The 18,312-nt window shown below is 50.4% G+C and overlaps 8 protein-coding genes across 8 annotated transcripts; 5 read left to right on the top strand and 3 right to left on the bottom strand.

Moving 5' to 3' along the window:
* Positions 1-37: 37 nt before the first annotated feature.
* An16g09010 (uncharacterized protein) lies at positions 38-2,225 on the top strand (the record flags this gene model as incomplete). Its single annotated transcript, XM_059745369.1, is given in 10 exon segments — positions 38-386; positions 452-556; positions 618-734; positions 791-914; positions 962-977; positions 1,025-1,141; positions 1,207-1,261; positions 1,316-1,469; positions 1,538-1,596; positions 1,659-2,225. Coding segments are annotated over 10 exon segments (1,663 nt in total), but the record flags the coding sequence as incomplete, so codon positions are not given.
* Positions 2,226-2,676: 451 nt separating this feature from the next.
* Positions 2,677-4,407, bottom strand: An16g09020 (uncharacterized protein; the record flags this gene model as incomplete). The annotated part of the gene is made up of 4 exons (XM_001398162.3): positions 2,677-2,905; positions 2,975-3,070; positions 3,149-3,756; positions 3,814-4,407. 4 exons carry the CDS (start codon positions 4,405-4,407, stop codon positions 2,677-2,679), a joined length of 1,527 nt encoding a protein of 508 aa, XP_001398199.1.
* A 575-nt stretch (positions 4,408-4,982) lies between these two features.
* An16g09030 (hypothetical protein) lies at positions 4,983-7,152 on the top strand (the record flags this gene model as incomplete). Its single annotated transcript, XM_059745370.1, has 10 exons — positions 4,983-5,103; positions 5,186-5,251; positions 5,349-5,573; positions 5,660-5,787; positions 5,892-6,089; positions 6,181-6,229; positions 6,401-6,465; positions 6,556-6,656; positions 6,864-7,026; positions 7,123-7,152. The coding sequence occupies 10 exons, from the start codon at positions 4,983-4,985 to the stop codon at positions 7,150-7,152; spliced, it is 1,146 nt and encodes a 381-aa protein (XP_059604936.1).
* A 634-nt stretch (positions 7,153-7,786) lies between these two features.
* Positions 7,787-9,151, top strand: An16g09040 (uncharacterized protein; the record flags this gene model as incomplete). Its single annotated transcript, XM_001398164.3, has 2 exons — positions 7,787-8,161; positions 8,252-9,151. The coding sequence occupies 2 exons, from the start codon at positions 7,787-7,789 to the stop codon at positions 9,149-9,151; spliced, it is 1,275 nt and encodes a 424-aa protein (XP_001398201.1).
* An 863-nt stretch (positions 9,152-10,014) lies between these two features.
* Positions 10,015-11,746, bottom strand: An16g09050 (uncharacterized protein; the record flags this gene model as incomplete). Its single annotated transcript, XM_001398165.3, has 2 exons — positions 10,015-11,396; positions 11,500-11,746. 2 exons carry the CDS (start codon positions 11,744-11,746, stop codon positions 10,015-10,017), a joined length of 1,629 nt encoding a protein of 542 aa, XP_001398202.1.
* A 1,648-nt stretch (positions 11,747-13,394) lies between these two features.
* On the top strand, positions 13,395-14,999 carry An16g09060 (uncharacterized protein; the record flags this gene model as incomplete). Its single annotated transcript, XM_001398166.3, has 2 exons — positions 13,395-13,876; positions 13,985-14,999. 2 exons carry the CDS (start codon positions 13,395-13,397, stop codon positions 14,997-14,999), a joined length of 1,497 nt encoding a protein of 498 aa, XP_001398203.1.
* A 582-nt stretch (positions 15,000-15,581) lies between these two features.
* An16g09070 (uncharacterized protein) lies at positions 15,582-16,894 on the bottom strand (the record flags this gene model as incomplete). The annotated part of the gene is made up of 4 exons (XM_059745371.1): positions 15,582-16,433; positions 16,513-16,660; positions 16,764-16,829; positions 16,893-16,894. Coding segments are annotated over 4 exons (1,068 nt in total).
* Positions 16,895-17,219: 325 nt separating this feature from the next.
* Positions 17,220-18,206, top strand: An16g09080 (hypothetical protein; the record flags this gene model as incomplete). The annotated part of the gene is made up of 4 exons (XM_059745372.1): positions 17,220-17,255; positions 17,338-17,494; positions 17,609-17,693; positions 18,032-18,206. The coding sequence occupies 4 exons, from the start codon at positions 17,220-17,222 to the stop codon at positions 18,204-18,206; spliced, it is 453 nt and encodes a 150-aa protein (XP_059604938.1).
* Positions 18,207-18,312: the final 106 nt, after the last annotated feature.

The following is an 18,312-nucleotide window of genomic DNA, read 5'->3' on the forward strand; positions in this document are numbered from 1 at the left end:
CTGTGACTAAGTCTGTCCTTGCATTGAACAACACACCATGCGTGGCTCTCGGTTGGTGCTCTTGTTGCCCCTGGCTGCACTTAGTTGTGCTATGCCCGAGAATGAATGGTCATCTACGATAAGAAGGCAGTTACCAAAAGCGTCCACTGGCGTCAAATCGATAAAAACCCCAAACAATGTCACTATCAGGTATAAAGAACCAGGAACCGAAGGAATTTGTGAGACAACACCTGGGGTCAAATCATACTCCGGATATGTCGATCTTTCGCCAGAGTCGCATACTTTCTTTTGGTTTTTCGAGTCACGCCGTGACCCCGAAAATGATCCAGTGACTCTGTGGCTGAATGGTGGCCCTGGAAGCGATTCCTTGATTGGGCTTTTTGAAGGTTGGCCAAATATCCTGACGGAAAAGATAAAATTCAGCTTGCATGTTCTGACGCCTTCACAACAGAGTTGGGTCCGTGTCACATCACACCAGAGTACGAATCAATCATCAATCAGTACTCCTGGAACGAGGTCACCAATCTTCTTTTCTTGTCTCAGCCCCTCGGTGTGGGTATGGAATATTGCTGCCTTCATACATCCTGAGTACATTGCTTACGGTCTTATCTGCGAAGGGTTCTCTTACAGTGAAACCGAGGCCGGGTCCTTGAATCCATTTACTGGAGCCGTCGAGAACGCCTCCTTTGCTGGAGTTCAGGGTCGATACCCAGTTATTGATGCCACTATCATCGGTAAGTTGTCCGGTTTGACTCTCACCTAGCATTCTCCTCAATGTCCTACTTTACAGACACGACCGATATCGCTGCACGCGCAACCTGGGAGGTGCTTCAGGGCTTCCTCAGTGGCCTGTCGCAGCTAGATTCCGAAGTCAAGTCCAAGGAGTTCAACCTGTGGACAGAGAGTTACGGAGGGTGAGTGCAACTTTCATACCAGACCGACGTAAGCTGACTTGATCAAGACACTATGGACCAGCGGTAGGTTGTCTTTTCTGGTTGCACACATATTGATCTAATGACCGAAGTTCTTCAATCATTTCTACGAGCAAAATTCGAAGATCGCTAGCGGGGAAGTCAATGGCGTCCAACTGAATTTTAACTCCCTCGGGATTATCAACGGCATCATTGATGCCGCGATTCAGGTACTTAGAAATGCAGCTCGCGCAGAGGCTGCGGCCTAGAAGGACATCGCTAAAGTAATTAATAGGCAGACTACTACGCAGACTTTGCCGTTAATAATACATATGGAATCAAAGCTGTAAGTTTAAATACACGTACATCGTGGATTTAAGATCAACCGTGCTCATGCTTGCTAGGTCAATGACACAGTGTACAACTATATGAAGTTCGCCAACACGATGCCAAATGGATGCCAGGATCAGGTTGCTTCGTGTAAATTGACCAATAGGACCTCGCTTTCTGATTATGCTATATGTACAGAAGCAGCCAATATGTGCAGGGACAATGTCGGTGAGTGGTTCTACTGTTTCTCTGCAGGGGTGCAATGATGAAGGACTTTGCTAAGCTGTCATGTACAGAAGGGCCTTACTACCAGTTTGGCGGCCGTGGCGTGTATGATATTCGGCACCCCTACAATGTAAGTGGCAAGGATAAGGATTGTACTTTCCGAACAGGGACACTGCTCATATGTCAACGTAGGACCCGACCCCGCCGTCCTACTTTGTTGACTACCTCAAGAAAGACTCAGTCATGGATGCTATCGGCGTGGACATTAACTACACCGAGTCCAGCGGCGAAGTATATTATGCATTCCAGCAGACCGGCGACTTTGTATGGCCGAATTTCATTGAGGACCTCGAAGAGATCCTCCAACTCCCCGTACGCGTGTCGTTGATCTACGGCGATGCCGACTATATCTGTAACTGGTTCGGCGGTCAGGCCATCTCACTCGCAGTTAACTACCCCCATGCAGCTCAGTTCCGTGCAGCGGGATACACACCCATGACAGTAGATGGGGTCGAATACGGTGAGACTCGCGAGTATGGCAACTTTTCGTTCACCCGCGTATATCAGGCTGGGCACGAGGTTCCATACTATCAACCGATCGCAGCGTTGCAGCTGTTCAACCGTACTTTATTTGGATGGGATATTGCAGCGGGTACAACTCAGATTTGGCCCGAATATAGCACCAACGGGACATCGCAGGCTACACACACGGAGTCGTTCGTGCCACTGTCCACGGCGTCGAGTACCACCGTCAATTAGGATTGGGGGAAATTTTTCCCTCTTTGGTATGGCTAATGCTGTGTTATCCATTCCGATACTTGTCCATAACCTAAAAGAGTGGCACGGAAGCTTTCCTAGACATGCTTGCTCTAGTCAACTTTTATCCTACCACTGTGTGGTCCTACCATAATGTCATCCTAAACTTATCAGGTGTCTTACATCATTTTGCAGTGACCATAAAAGTCATGTCATATTAAGTCCATTACGGTAGTTCGTAACTTGCTGATGGCTTACGTAATTGTGCCTCAGCAGGATGTCGTGATACGCTCCAAAACCCAATCTGATCATGGATATCCAGCGGAATAACACAAAAGAAAAAATAAACATAACCAACCACCAAAATGACAGAGGCTAATGCCTGGACAACATGGAACTCCAGCAACCTCTTTCCGCTGAAATGGAATGCGTGTTTAAAAAAAAAGCCTAGACATTATTTCACGATAGCCATCTCCGGCTCCTGCTTCTTCTCAGAAGGATGGTCTTCCAGCGGGACACCGACTTCTTGAGCGGTCTCGTCCGAGAAGTTGAGGTCTGCTTCGACGTCCGTATGCTCCTTGATCTTCAAGAACACTACGGGCGCCGCGATGACGAGACTGCCGGCAAGCAGGCCCCAGCAGGAGGCAAATTCCGTCATGTAAGGGGTTCCCACGGCGTCCATGCTGCAGCAAAGCATATTCATTAGCTTCTACACCTCACTTCGCGAGCGAGGGGTTTTCTCTAAGACTCACCGCCACATGCCAGCTGCACCAGCAGACTGGATGCCTTTGTAGAAACCGGCGAAGTTGGCCAATTTTCGAGCGTTATTAGTCAGTGAACCCATGAACCTACACAACCCGTATCCGTCAGTAAAATGCATACAATAAGAGCAGCCGTTAGAAAAGGGAGGTAATGGCATTACGAACCAATATGCACAAGTCTGGAAGGCAGCGTCATAGAACCCATAAAACATGTACAAGAACATGGGCCCAACATAGCCGCTGGTCGTCCAGTCGGTATCTGCCTCGACGGTCTTCCGGGTGTATGTCTTCTGGAAGGCATAACCACCGCCCCAAACGCCCATGGTGAGGGCAAAGAGGAGTCCAAGACCAAGCTTGGCTCGGACTGGGCGGGTAAGGTACTTCAAATCGAGGATCTGGCCGAACACGAAAGCGCCAACCATCTGCATAAGCCAGTAGAGGAGATTGTTGAGGGCCCGCGTCCGGATGGTGAAATAAGCACCATTGACACTGTTGAATTGATATGCAGTAAACCAGTTGCTCACCAAGAACATGGGAAAGAAGAGGATGATGTAATAGTCGGTGCGAATGGTGTCGTAGAGACCTTTGAATTCGGATTTCCACGTGGGGTTCTTCATCACAATGACATGCGAGCCATCCTTGCGCTTGACATACTTCGAGTCTGAGAGGGCCCAGGCAAGGACAAAGCCAAGCGCCATGAGCACCATGAAAGCGATGTAGGTGCCATCATTCACCTGACCAGCTTCAGAGTGCAGGTTTTGACCCAAAGGTACCTGTATATCAGGGTCAGAGAAGTACTACCAGATTGATCGAACCACCAAAGGACTCACCAAGCTTCCAATCACGCCACCCAGGTTGAAGATCACCCAGAAAATAGCGATGAATTTACCCTTCTCCTTTTCATTCGGGTAGCTCATCATGACTGCACCCTGCGCACACCACAGCAGACCACCGCAGACACCTAATAGCGCGCCCGCAAAGATCAGGAAGCCGGAGTTCTTGTTATGGTTGTACGACAAAAGGGAAGCCACATAGAGGAAGTAGCCAAAGCCACCAATAGAGAGAGTCAGACGGAGACCAATGCGGTTTGCGATGGACCCGGCGAAGAAACCAACTACTGCAAAGGTGCTGTACAGAGCGGTGTTGGAGTCGCTGACATCGGTAGGGTCCAGCTGACCACCCCCGCCCAAACCGCTGACCGCATTGAACATGCCCGGACAGAGGAAGCACACGAAGGAGACCAGCAGAAGCTGGGATTCTGGGGAGGCAAAGTACGGCAACGACCAGGGACCGATCTTGATCGGTTTGTACATCCACGGTTTACCGGTGAGCTGGGGTTCATGACCGGCTTCTGGATCTGAAGTGACCGCGGGGACTTCCTTCTCATGATGGAGGTCTTCCTGTCCCGTTGTAGTGGTAGCCATTGTTGTTGATAGACAACTTCAATTGTAGATGAAGATGCCCAAGGAACAATGGCAGCTGGAGTATATTGATTTGCGACTTTTCGGCAGGTCAGCAGATGTACTCAAAATGTGCAGAGGTGTGCATATGTAAACGGGATCAATGGCATGTATGTGCAGGTGTAAACAGCGGCAGTGTAGAGAAATACGTGCAGGGAAACGGACGCGACGAATAGATAGTTGAGTATGGAAAGATAAGAGAGACAGCTAAGAACGAAAACAAGTAAAAGGGGGAAGAGGAAGAAAAATAAAAGAAATATAAGACGAAGATACAACGGAGGGAAGCAAATGGGATGAAGGCTATCACTGTGGGAGGAAAGGACGGAACTACCCCGGGGGAAATGAGAAGGATGACGGAGGAGTCAGAGATCCAAAATATGTAGAAATCTGGTAACACACACACTGGGGCGGACCCAGAGAACTAAATTTAAAAGGGTCGGACTTTGGCAGTGAAGGAGGTAGAAGGGGAGAAAAGAAAAAAAAAAGAAAAGAAAAGAGGCAGGATCAGGCAAGGATGTCTTAGATGATCCGGGGTAAGAATGAAGGGGTGGGCACAGAACCAGAAAAGGCAAAACAGTGACTGGTCACGGGCGCAAGTAGGAAAAATAAATAAGTGTGAAACCCTTGGCCCAAGCTGCAGCAGTAGTGATGATGAATTGGGTGAGAAAAGAGAAATTAAGGTCGATGGGGGCTCTGGCTTATTTTTATCTCCGGGGGCTCGGATATGAATCGTAACATCCAGCTGATGGAAATCTCACCTGCTTAAGCCACGAGGAGAGGGCGCCTAATTGTGAGGGATCAACATGGGGTAAGGATACCACGGTGGGAGTAGAAAGGATGAGACAACGGTGATAACAGCCGCCATCATCGGGGAGGAAGACAAACGAGACACAAGAGATAGGCAGAGAAGGAAGTAGCAGTGGTGGTAGCTCCACGATACGAAGAACAACCAGATAGACAAACAGCCGATTCAACGCCAGTGTTGCAACGCACAAAACCCAATAGCAAATGGGAAACTCAATGGGATGACAAGAAAAAGCCGTCGTACCTTATCTCTGGGTCCCTCGAGCGGGTGGGCAAAGAAGACGCACTAGAAGGACTAGCTTACTCGTTTAGTGAGAGCCGGCGTGGTCAGACGGCGAGATAGTCAAGCACCACAACGAATCATCGGCCTTCGACTGACTCTAGCGGGAACCGGATCAGTCGCAGGATGCAGTAAAGAACAATCGACACGATCCACTCGACCCCAAGCGACCCAAAGGTCAAAACGAGATAGAAAGTAGGGGGGAAAAGATGAGTAAGAGAAATGAAAATGCGGAGATGCAACTCAAAATAAGGGCGGAGGTAACAGAAAATGTTAACCCAATCAATGGCCAAGGGAATAACAATGAAAAGGGAGACACGAGAATGATTCGAGTTGTCAAGTAGCCGATCGAAGATCCGACCAGGAAGTTAATCAGACTAGCAATGCACCTCTGATGCAAGTCTGCCAAATGACAACCACGAGGGCAATGGTCGAGACCCCAAGACCAGTCGCGTGTTATCACGGGAGGGGAGGCTTATCTCCAGGGGTTGGAGATATAGGAGGAAGATGTGAATGGAGCAAAAGCACAAATCACAGTGATAGCAGAACAGCCAGGGAGAAGGTAAAAAGTTGTGCAGGGAAAAAAGAAGAAGAGAGAGAGGAGAATTGAAAGGACGGACTTTTTACTGATATTTCCTTCGACTGAATGTCAGTTGGACAGGATCGATAATCCGGCTGAACTCATCCGTCATCGGATCCATAGTTAATGGGTTGGTGGTGAAGACGATAAGAGAGAGACAGAGAGAGACGGAGAGAGAGCGAACAAGCCCGATGGACCACATGAGTTGCTGCAACCAAACAAACCCAGAGTCAGCCTCCAGGTGGTTAATCTGGCTATGGAGCCATCCTGATTCACCTGGCTGAGCTGCAAAGGCAACGGTGACATCGCTCGTTCGAAGCTTAGCCGAATGCGGGGAGACGATTCGGCTCAATTGCTGGTACGGTCGTCGTGAGGTAGCATCCAAAACCCAAAACCCTCTTCTCTCCCGCTCCGCTAACCTGCGCTGGTGGGCTTCGCTACCGACGAGGTTCTTCTTGGGTCTTCCCCGCCCAGTGGAGTCGGACCGGACCCAGTAACCGAACCCAATGACCCATTGGATAAAGAAGCACAGCAGAAAGAAGGAAAGAGGTAACACAAAAGGTAAAAAAAAAAAAAAAAAAAAAAAAAAAAAAAGGCAATCCACCACCAAGGGGCGGGAGAAAGTGAAATGGAAAACAATAACGATTAGCCAGGGAGATAGACAAAGAAAGAGAGAAGTGAAGTGAAAAAGAAGTCAAGGGAATGGAGAGAGTTATTAGAAGTGTTCACTAGCAGTAAGAGAAGCTGAAAGGATAGGAAAGCGGGAATGGGAAAGGAAGGAAGGAATGAATGCATGCAGACAAACAACAGCACACTGTTCCTTCCCGTTTGGGGTCTGCAATTCAGAGTGTCTGAAAAAGGCAAGTACTTTGAGTCACGTGGACATGTATCACGCCAGACGGTGTTTGGTATCCCAGCGGTATGATTGTATTGTTCGTATGGTTTCACTGATTCAACTGTCCTTCCTGTAAGATACGGAGGGTTGTTCGTGTTGGTATTGGTTATGACGAGACAGACGAGATTAGGAGCTCAATATGCAACATGACCTCACCACATACTCCAAGTAATTCTACCCATCAATTGCGCAGCTTTCCACATCATTTCCCATTGACTGCTTGCTCGTCTAAAAAGACTAATTGATCAAGTCGACCTTTCAGTCGTATTGTAGTCACTTGCTCCATCGGCTATCTCCCTTAGCCACTCCGGAGTAACTCCTTACTCCCAACCATGGACGGATCCCGGGGAAGAAATGTCACCTCGTCCCTCGCGATCTCTCGTCTTCACTTTCCGATCCATACTCATCTCTCTACACATCGACGTCACATTCCAACCATCACGCTCCCAATCCATGGGAATGGCAACGTCAACTACCCCAAGCCGCTTTTCCCGAGGCCAACCGCACAATCATCATGGGCGATCGAGCTTGTCCACGTTGCCTGCCCCTGCCTTTGCCCCATCCGAGTTCCTGGTTCAATGTCACCATGTAGTATTCCCTCCAAGTTTTCCATTCATTCATAATGTCCTACCAATTTCCCTCCTACCCCGCAACAAACTTCTTCCTTCCTCTCGTCCGTCTCTTCCGCTTATCCCCTTAGTAGTTCAGACACTTCCCTTCTCTCACATCATCGACTGACTCCCAAGTCCGGTTGTGAGCGCGGCGCGGCTCGGAGTATACCATCATGCCTGGCAAAACATCCACCTCCCTACCCCGCATCACCAAGTTCACCAACTGCCGCATCGTCAAGGGACTTGACCTCGTCGAGCAGGATGTATGGATTGATTCAATCTCCGGGAAAATTCTCAAGGATCAGGAGGCCTTCTATGGATTACATCTCTCCCCCGACAAGGTCATCGACCTAGGCGGCCGCATCTTGGCTCCCGGTCTCATCGATGTACAGTTAAATGGTGCTCAGGGCTTCGACTTCTCGGTTCCCCAGGCTTCAAAGGAACTATATGATGAAGGTCTGCGGGCCGTTAACAAAGGTCTTGCCAGGACGGGTGTGACTTCATACTTGCCGACGGTAGTCAGCTCTACTCCCGAAGTCTACTGGCAGGTATGTCTCAATTTCCCCCCCCTCCCCCCCAACCCCGGCCACCAACCTTCTCCGGAAATAGATGACGAAGAGGCTCATACTTGAACGCAGGTACTCCCATCTCTAGGTTCATCTGGAGAGAGCCATCGCGCCGAAGATGGTGCCGAGTCGCTAGGCGCTCATGTCGAAGGTCCATTCATCAGCACCGGTCGTAATGGCGTGCATAAGACAGAAGTTCTTCGTGCAGCAACGTGCTTCGAAGATATCATCGCCTGCTATGGCAAAGAGAACCTCACTGGCCCATGCAAATCAGTGCGCATGATCACAGCAGCTCCCGAAGTCGGAGACATGCTGCCGAACATTCCCTCCCTCACATCAGAGGACATCATCTACTCCATTGGCCACTCGGACGCAACGTACGAGCAAGCCCTCACCGCCACCCAGCAAGGCGCCACCATGATCACCCATCTTTTCAACGCAATGCGCCCCTTCTACCACCGGAACCCCGGTATCTTCGGTCTCCTAGGGCAGAATGAATGCCCGCGACCATTTTACGGCGTCATCGCCGACGGCATCCACTTGCATCCCACTTCAATCCGGATTGCCTACAACGCCCACCCCGACGGCCTCATTCTCGTCACTGACGCCATGAAGCTATGCGGTCTCCCTGACGGCATCTATGACTGGACCAATGGCGAGCGCATCATCAAGTCCGGTGCCCGGCTGACCCTCGAAGGCTCGGACAAAATCGCCGGCAGCTCAGCCACCCTCATCGAGTGCGTCAACAATTTCCGTCGCTGGTCAGGCGCTTCAACGGCCGAAGCGCTCAACGCTGCCTCCGCCACCCCCGCGCGCCTCCTGGGGTTACAGGGCGTCAAGGGATCCCTGGAGAGTGGCGCGGATGCGGACTTGCTTGTGCTGGATGATGAAGAGGACCCCTTCTCGGGCCCCACCTTGACTGTGAGACAAGTCTGGAAGCGCGGAGTCAAGATCTACGATACCGACAAATAAGATGCGGCGGCTTTTTGGCCTGCTCACGCACGCTGTCTGGACAAGTCATGCGCTGCAGAAACTGTCTGGTTTTCAATCATTCATGCGTTACGCTCGAAATTTCTTTCTCTCTCTCTCTCTCTCTCTATAGCAGGCTTGGGAGTTTTGGTTTGGTTTCTGCTTTTCGTTTCTTCTTGGCTCGCGTCGGTTTAGAGACTTGAATGGGGGTGGGCTCTCTTGGGTTCTGTTCGTTACCTCTTTCTGTATTTGGGTCATTTAAACCACCGGGATAAAGTAGACCTCCCACGTGAATAGTAAATAGAAAGTCAATGATAGATACACGTCATTCCAGCTAATTTTAAGAAGATATGTTTCGTTTCTACAGTCGTATGCTAAGCAGTTTGGAAATGAACTCTTATGTCTATTTATTTTAGTATGTCTGGTGCTTCCTGCGCATGAACATGCTGGCGCTATATAATACAAGCAGATCGTGTCTTGAGTTGAATGACAACCCAGATCACACTGTACACAAGATAATGGTACAGCAACAGCAACCAAACCATCTAAAAAAGACAAGCCAGGATTCCAAGCTAATGACAGATAACTGTATATCCATGAACCTTCACCTGATCTGGCTACTTTTCTTCGCTCAAAATCATCAATCGTAAATCATGTAAGGCAAGCCAACTCCATCGCATATGCATGCATCTGTCGATCGAAAGCTCTCGCCCTCACTTGGAGACTGCACATGCAAAGAAAAAATCTCACTCGCTTGGGTCATGCATGCGCCATTCCATAAGCAACTCCCTGCTCTTTATTTACTTTTTTTTTTATTTTTGTTTCGATTTTGCTGTTTTGCTGTTCGGATGGGAATGGCCACACGCTTACAGACGGGGCTGCTCGCGCTTCCATCCGGCCTCTTCGGCGATGAGCTCCGCGGCACGCTCGCCAATAGCCAACACAGTCAACATGGGGTTGATAGTGGGCATCTCAGGGAAGACACCAGCATCGGCGATACGAACGTTCTTCAGGCCACGGACCTTCAGCTTGGGGTCGACGACGGCCATAGGGTCGCGAGTCAGGTTACCCATCTTGGTAGTACCAGCGGGGTGGTAGACAGTGTGGGCAACGCGGCGACCGTACTCGGAAAGCTCCTCGTCGGTCTGCACGTTGGGGCCGGGGGCGACCTCGCGCTTGATCCAGTCCTTGAAGGGCGACTGCTTGGCAATCTCACGAGCAGCCTTGAGACCAGCCACGATAGTAGCAGCATCATAGCCCTCGGGGTCAGTGAAGTAACGGAAGTCCAGGGCCGGCTTGACGCTGGGGTCGGCCGAGGTCAGGTAGATACGACCGCGGGAGCGAGGGCGAGGGATGTTAGGGGTCATGCAGAAGGCATCGACCGGGGTGTCGTAACCCAGACGCTCGGTGTTCAAGCAGAAGGGGATCTGGTAGCAGTGCATCATAATGTCGGCAGCACGGCCATCGAAGCCATTAGCGTTGGGAAGCTCACGACGCAGGAAGATACCAGCGTCCGAGTCCATGGTGGTCTGGTTGGGGGGAACGGGGCGGTTGAGCTCCCAGATGATGATACTCTCGGGGTGGTCGAGGAGGTTCTCACCCACACCGGGGATGTCCTTCACGACAGGGATTCCCAAGCCAGACAGCTGCTCGCGAGGTCCCAGGCCAGACAGCATCATCAGACGGGGGGTGTCGACGGCACCAGCACACAGGATGGTCTCCTTCTTGGCGCGCAGGGTGTGCTTGACTCCTGACTGCAGAGTCACATCAACACCAGTCACGGAGTCTCCGTCAACGTTGACGCGGGACACCCAGGCGTTGGTGAGGATGGTCAGGTTAGGTCGCTTCTCCTCGCCACGAAGGATGGGGTGGATGTAAGCGACACTGGCGCTGCTGCGACGACCGTCATCGGGGTTGTAAGAGACGGAGAAGAAACCGACACCCTCAGTCAATTCACCCTTGGAGCGGATCTCCTTGTTGAAGTCTTCGATGACGGGGATATTCATGGCGGAGGAGCAAGCCTGAACCCAGTCCTTGCACAGCTGGTTGCGGTGACGGTTGTGGACGGGCTGAACGGTGTTGCGCAGGTTGTCCAGGACGCGGGTGAAGGTATCGAAGGACCAGCCAGTGCAGCCGGCCTGCTCCCATCTCTTGCAGTCGTATTCGAAGGGACGGAAAGAGATCAGGGTGTTGTGGCTGGAGCAACCGCCCAGAACCTTTGCGCGAGAGTGACGGATGTAGCTGTTACCTGTGCAGTAGAAAAAAAGGCATGAGAAGTTTGATCTGGGATTGATATAGCGTCGAGAGAAAAGTGGTGGTTTAAATGCAGGGAGAAAGGTTTCACAACATACCCATGGGCTGTTCAACGGTGGGGTAGTCGTAGTCCAACTCGCCGCCAAGCAGGTTGAGCCAGTCCTTCAGCTTGAGCACGCGATCATCCATGAAGTCGCTGGGACCACCCTCGATGATGAGGATGCGCTTGTTGGGCAGGTATTCAGCCAGACGACTGGCGATGACACAGCCAGCTGTGCCACCTCCGACGATGACATAGTCGTAGCTGTTGACATCGCTAGCGGGGAATTCGTTTGTGGTGGCCATTTTGAAAGATGAAGACAAGAGGATATATTACTTTTACGCAAGAGAGATCAGGAAAAGAACGAGGAAGATTTGGAGAAGAGGGGAAACAGGATAAGAGATAAGGATGAGGAGAAGAAGGGGGATGGGTGCGCGACAGAGAGGAGAAGAGGAATTAGAGAAAAGAGGAAAAAGAAAGAGAAGTCGGAAAGATGAAACTGGGGTTTTTTAAATTTTGCAAGACAGCAAGAGTTGCGGTGCTTTCTGAGGCTGAATTGTCAGGCCATCCAATCCATCCAATCCATCCATTCATCCATCCACTTCCCTATCTTTCTGGATTCCTTATGCTGTTTGGCCTCGTTCTGTTCCTTTCTCACTCTTTTTTCTCACCATTCTTTCCCTTTTCTGCCGGTGGATCTCTCTCTAAACCCATTCCGGAGGGAGCCAGGACCCACACCGATTACCCCACCGCATCAAATTCTCGATCAACAATGGCTGCTGACTGGTGGGGCCAGAGATATGGTGGGCTTATTAGTCAAAGCCAAGACCAACGGCAAAGGCGGAACAAAGTTCTTAACCAAAGTTTTTTTTTTTCGTTGGTCAGTTTCGGGATGCGTAAGCGCTTTGGCATGCCAAAACTGTTACGTGATCTTCTAATCCCCCGGATTGTTACTCAGCCTTCCCCAAGATTTAGCCAGATATTCATCAGATGTCCCGGTCTCGTACTACGTCTTAGTAGTAAGTATATATACGGGGAAAGAGGTAGCACCGCAGAATCGGCGGAACAGCAAGGCGGAGTGTGAATTTGCCACGGTCAAATTCCGAAGTCTGCCCGTCGTGGATGGTAACCGGGCGGGCACTCCACACGAGATCCAAACACTAGGGCACGCCACGATCCCGCCTACTAGTTGGGCGCTAACCAACGGTTATTTCTATCGGAGATGCAGGGCCGAGGCGAATCCCGGGATCGGATTGCCTGCTTTGGTGCGAAAGTTGGAAAAGTTGAGGGGAGGAAAAGATGGGATAGGGGAGAGAGGGAGAGGGAGACGGGAGATGTATAGAGATACCACATTGAGCCATAGCTTACTGAGTACTCAATTTATCCTCCCTCGAGATTCTATCTGTCTTCTATGTACGTATCTCCTACTACTAGTAGTATACAACAGATATCTATCCCGGCGACCTATGGAAGAGGCCCTCTTATCAGTCAAGAGGTTAGCCAGACTAAGTCATTTACAGGAACTATCTCCCCAAATCTAAAAATGAAAAAGATAAAGCCGAGAGTGAGAAAAATTATGATCCAAAAAATAAAGATGATAATAATAATAATAAAAAGAGAAAAATTAAAAAGAAAATAAAATAAAGGGATCGCCGCCTGCCGGATTACATCATTGGGAATTCCAGCAAATCATCGGGTTGGCGGTGTAGCCATGGAGTACTGTTTTCGGCTTAGGCGCTTCGCCGAGGTACCTGATCTGTACATTCATGCTTCTCTTACTTTCTACTACTTTTTGAAACATCTCTTTTTTCCCCTCCCCTCACTTTTTATCGTGTCTATCTATCCCCCTTTGAACCTTCTTGAACCCCGTTAACTTCTTTCAGTGGTTTTACAGTCCACTGCATCAACTCCCTTTCCCCCCCCCTCTATTATCCCTCATTCACCCTTCCAACCATGTCCCTCCCATTTCCTACGCGCCAACTCTACTATGATGGCAAGGTCCAGCCTGCCACTTCCGGCAAGACTTTTCAAACCATCAACCCTTCCAACGATACCCCGTTGGCTGATATCCAAGTCGCCGCTCACGCCGATGTAGACTCGGCCATCGCCGCTGCCGACCGGGCCTTCCCTTCCTGGTCTCAGACTCCTGCTATCGCTCGTGCCCGCATCCTCCAGAAAGCTGCCTCCCTTCTGCGTGAGCGCAATGATGAAATTGCCCGTGTTGAAACTCTCGATTCCGGAAAGGCCTACACGGAGACGAGCACCGTGGATGTGGTCACTGGTGCCGATGTCCTGGAGTACTATGCGAACCTGGTGGGTGGTGGTGGTCTGAATGGCGAGACTACTCAATTGAGGGAAGATGCTTGGGTATACACGAAGAAGGCCCCGCTAGGTGTCTGCGCGGGTATCGGCGCATGGAACTACCCTATCCAAATGTAAGGACAACTCGCTTCTCTCCCGAATCTAGATCGAACCCTCTTTCAATCGGTTTTTCTTTTTTTTTTTTTTTGAAGGTCAACGGGAATCTGACTAAACACAACCAGTGCGCTGTGGAAATCTGCTCCCTGCCTGGCTGCCGGAAACACCATGGTCTACAAACCGAGTGAATTCACTCCGCTCCACGCTCAGACGTTGGCTCAGATCTACACGGAAGCTGGTCTTCCCGCAGGTGTTTTCAACGTGGTGTATGGTGCAGGCGACGTGGGTGCCTACCTGACTGCTCACCCCACGATTGCCAAGGTTTCCTTCACAGGCCAGGTGTCCACCGGAATGAAGGTTGCTGGTTCTGCCGCCGGCAACATGAAATACGTGACCATGGAGCTTGGAGGCAAGAGTCCCCTCATCGTTCTTCCTGACGCCGATTTGGATAATGCCGTGGATGGTGCGATGATGGCCAACTTCTACAGCACTGGCCAGGTCTGTACCAACGGTACCCGTGTTTTTGTTCCCTCGAGCATGAAGGCTGCTTTCGAAAAGCGCCTCTTGGAGAAGATGCAGTACATCCGCCCCGGACCTTTGTTCGACGAAGCCACAAACATGGGGCCCCTGAGCTCAGCCGTCCACATGGAGAAGGTGGCCTCCTACATCCGCCACGGAATCGAGACGGACAAGGCCACCCTTCTATATGGTGGGCTGGGCAAGCCGCAAGTCCCCAAGGACTTGGAAAGCGGATACTGGGTCCGTCCTACTGTCTTCACTGACTGCACGGATGACATGCGCATCGTCAAGGAGGAGATTTTCGGTCCTGTGATGTCTATCCTCTCTTACGAGACGGTCGAGGAGGCGGTGAAGCGGGCAAACACCACTGAGCTGGGCCTGGCTGCGGGTGTCTTCACCAAGGACCTCAACCTGGCCCACCGTGTCATCGATCAATTGCAGGCCGGTATCACCTGGATCAACAGCTGGGGCGAGAGTCCGGCCGAGATGGCTGTCGGTGGCTGGAAGAACAGCGGTGTGGGCGTGGAGAACGGTCGTCGCGGCATTGAGGCCTGGGTGAGAAACAAGAGCACCCTGGTGGATATGAACGGCTCCGTCGCCACTGTCTTTGCCAAGCTGTAAATGAAGTATGCTTAATGACCCGCGTATATACATGTCTGGATGTCTATAGGAACCGATGAATGAAAAGTACATATACCTATCGAAAAGAGTTCGGGACATTACCATACGAGTCGTTAGTGTGCTGATAATATCCGCATAGTACCAGTATCAATTACCAACTAGTATCTCTTTGTTACCCGCACGTTGCAACGAGACAAATACCCATGATGAGCAAACAACATACCAATGTATATAACGTTGTCATTCTTTCGTCTTTTTGTACAGTCTCGGTCAATCTATGTTCATTCAGCAATTAAAACGCCATGTAAATCCATCTAATATCTTTCCTGGCACAAAACAGAATTTCCCAATGCATAATCGCAAAGAGACAGCACGTCTAGCTATCAATTTCGCGAAACAAATGCCAACCAAAAGAACAAACAAATTTGAGTCCCAAGCACATGACCCTCGCGCAATCTACGATTCAACGTTATCCGCCGCCCCCCCCCCCCCCCCCCACCGGCCACCTTCTACCACCAACAATCCGAAGCCGGTCAAATACTGCCCACGGAGTAGATATTCTCACAACCTCTCCCCCTCCCTTCAATGCGATGCAACCCGTGAGCCCATGTGATCAAAGAACAAGTCCCCCTTCAGAGTCGAATCCAGCCCTCCAATCGCCGAGTCAACCATACGTGAAGACATGCTGTCTGGTGTGAGTTCCTCGTCTTCTACCGATGTGTTAAGTTCCGTGTTGATTCGGAGATCCTTGGGTGCTTTCTGAGGAATGTGCGGCGGCTGGAGTTTCACGACACCCACTGGGGCAGGAACATATGTCCTGGGTCTGTAGACAAGAGGCGGACCCTGAGTACGTGCATCCGTGCCGGATTGTTCAATTGATTCGAAATAGCGAACAGTCTTGACCTTCAGCTCCAGAGTTGCATCTCGGTCGCAGACAATCAGCGCATATGGGTGTAGCTGCAGCGCTGAGAGTGTCCACATGTGGTTGATGCCGCCTTCCAGGCCTTTCTCCACAGCAAGAGCCTTGTGAGCACCGGTGGCCACGATGACTACTTCGCGAGCATCCATGATAGTCTGAATACCCACGGTCAGTGACCTCCGCGGCACCAAGTCCAAGTCATTGCCAAAAAACCGCGAGTTAGCCAGGATTGTGTCATATGCCAGGGTCTTGACACGAGTACGACTACTCAAGGAGGAGCCTGGTTCATTGAAAGCGATATGCCCATCTGGACCCACGCCACCCAGGAAGAGCTCAATACCGCCATAGCGAGCAATTCGCGCCTCAAAGGACGAACACTCAGCTGCGAGATCGGGTGCGTTACCATCAAGGATATTGATGTTCTGGGGCGGAATATCCACGTGGGAGAAGAAGTGCTTGTACATGAAGCTGTGGTAGGACTCCGGATGGTCACGAGGCAGTCCAACGTATTCGTCCTAGTTTGTTTAGCAAAGAAAACAGTGCTTGCATGAAAGAAGGGAGGGGGGGGGGGGGGGGGGGGCTACTAATGCATACCATATTGAACGTTACGACATTTCTGAACGAGATATCACCGTCCCTGTGCCGGCGCACCAGAGTCTTATAAATTATCTCAGGACTGCTACCAGTCGGGAGTCCCAGCACAAAGGGCCGGTCTTCACTGGGCTTGAACGACTTTATGCGACCTAGACCGCATAATCAGTAAGTGAACGCATACAGCAGACAAATTCATAGAGGTGTGGCAGAATGAAGAATACGATGAAAGCACGACGAGTTTCCGGGAAGACATACTAATGATGTAATCTGCAATGTATTCTGAAGCTTCAAGGCTAGTCTCCCTAATGATTACTCTCCTAAAAAAGGGACATTAGAATGAATCAATGAGGAAAGCCGCTTCCCAGGGATGGGAAACACACATGATGGAAGAAATCCGAAGGCGGATGAGGAGACTACTACGTCACTGATAAGAATGGGAGGGGCGATAACAATGAGGGGTCTCACAAAAGCGAGGACAAAGAAATGGAAAAGTAAGATGAGTCGTAGATATATGATGAAAGAAATGAAATGATGATGAAGGAGATGCAAGGTAAGAAGAGGAGGAGTGAGAGGGAGGGACGGTAGAGAAGTGGTTGGAGGAGTGGATAATATTTTTTGGAGATGCGAAGAGGAGAGGAAGAAGAATGAGGCAGGGTACCGTTGGGAGGTTAATAATGATTGTTAGAGTAGGCAACTCCATCCCAACCATGGCTCTGTTACAGTACAAGTTCCCATTCTACCCGGTAGGTCTGGATCGATCGGCCATGTGGAGTGTGACAGAATGATACATGGACTTGCTGGACTGTCCCTCAGACCGTGTCATAGTCGGGTACTACTACTAGTAGACTTACAGTGAGATCTACATCGAGTCAACGCCGAGATCACCACACGGTAGGTGATGACGACGACCTCGCCGCTATGATACACCCAAAGAGTATATTCCGAGCGGATAGAAAGACCGTGCCTTCACTGATAGGAATGCGTGAGCCGAAATTGTTCACCAGTGTATCTTCCCAGGTATCAGGTTGAAGGCAGGTAGCTGTCCGATGACGCAGCACTTCCATTGCTGGTAATATTGTCCTTTTTCAAGAACTAGTTAGTAGTACTTACTATGACTCCTATGAGGCTGCCAATCAGAGTACTGCATTAGCATCAAGAAAGCTGCAGAAGAACCTGAAGAGGTTAGCCGAGACACGGGGAGGTGAAAAGAACTGATGGGAAAAAAAAAAGAAAAATGAAAAAGCGATTGTCACCGAATGGTATCATCAGCAGCAGCAACGTGATGTTGCAGAAGGGGGTGGCATGGGGCGAATCGGCTGGAGAAGATGCTCAAAGAAGCTTGCCAAGAAGGACATCCCCGAGGCAGGTGACCGTGGTGTGGCATATCTACGAAGTAACTAGTAGATACTAGTAAGCTATCATGTTGGAAGATAACACTGATAAAGAGTTGAAGGGGGAGTTCCGCCTAACCCGACGGGGCAGCGTCCCAGTGCTTCCGTTCCATTTAATTGGTTCAAAGTCTGTTGGCGGGCGCTGCCGTTGCATTCGGCCATCGCGGCAAACCGGGGAAACAAGCCCTGTGTGTCACAGACCCATGCAACCCTCCAGGCTCCCTCCGCTGTGACCAACTGGTAAGGTATGGTACAAACATACCGTATTGTATGTATCAGACTGGAAATCAATTTCATCCGTAACTGTTTCAGTATCGTAATGTGAATGTATTATTGATACTCCACGTGATTACTTCACACAGATTGTCCGGTGGAACATTATTCTTCCAGCACATGGGGGCTGGCAGAC

The sequence above is a fragment of the Aspergillus niger genome (assembly GCF_000002855.4).
Source record: "Aspergillus niger supercontig An16".
Lineage (NCBI taxonomy): Eukaryota > Fungi > Ascomycota > Eurotiomycetes > Eurotiales > Aspergillaceae > Aspergillus > Aspergillus niger.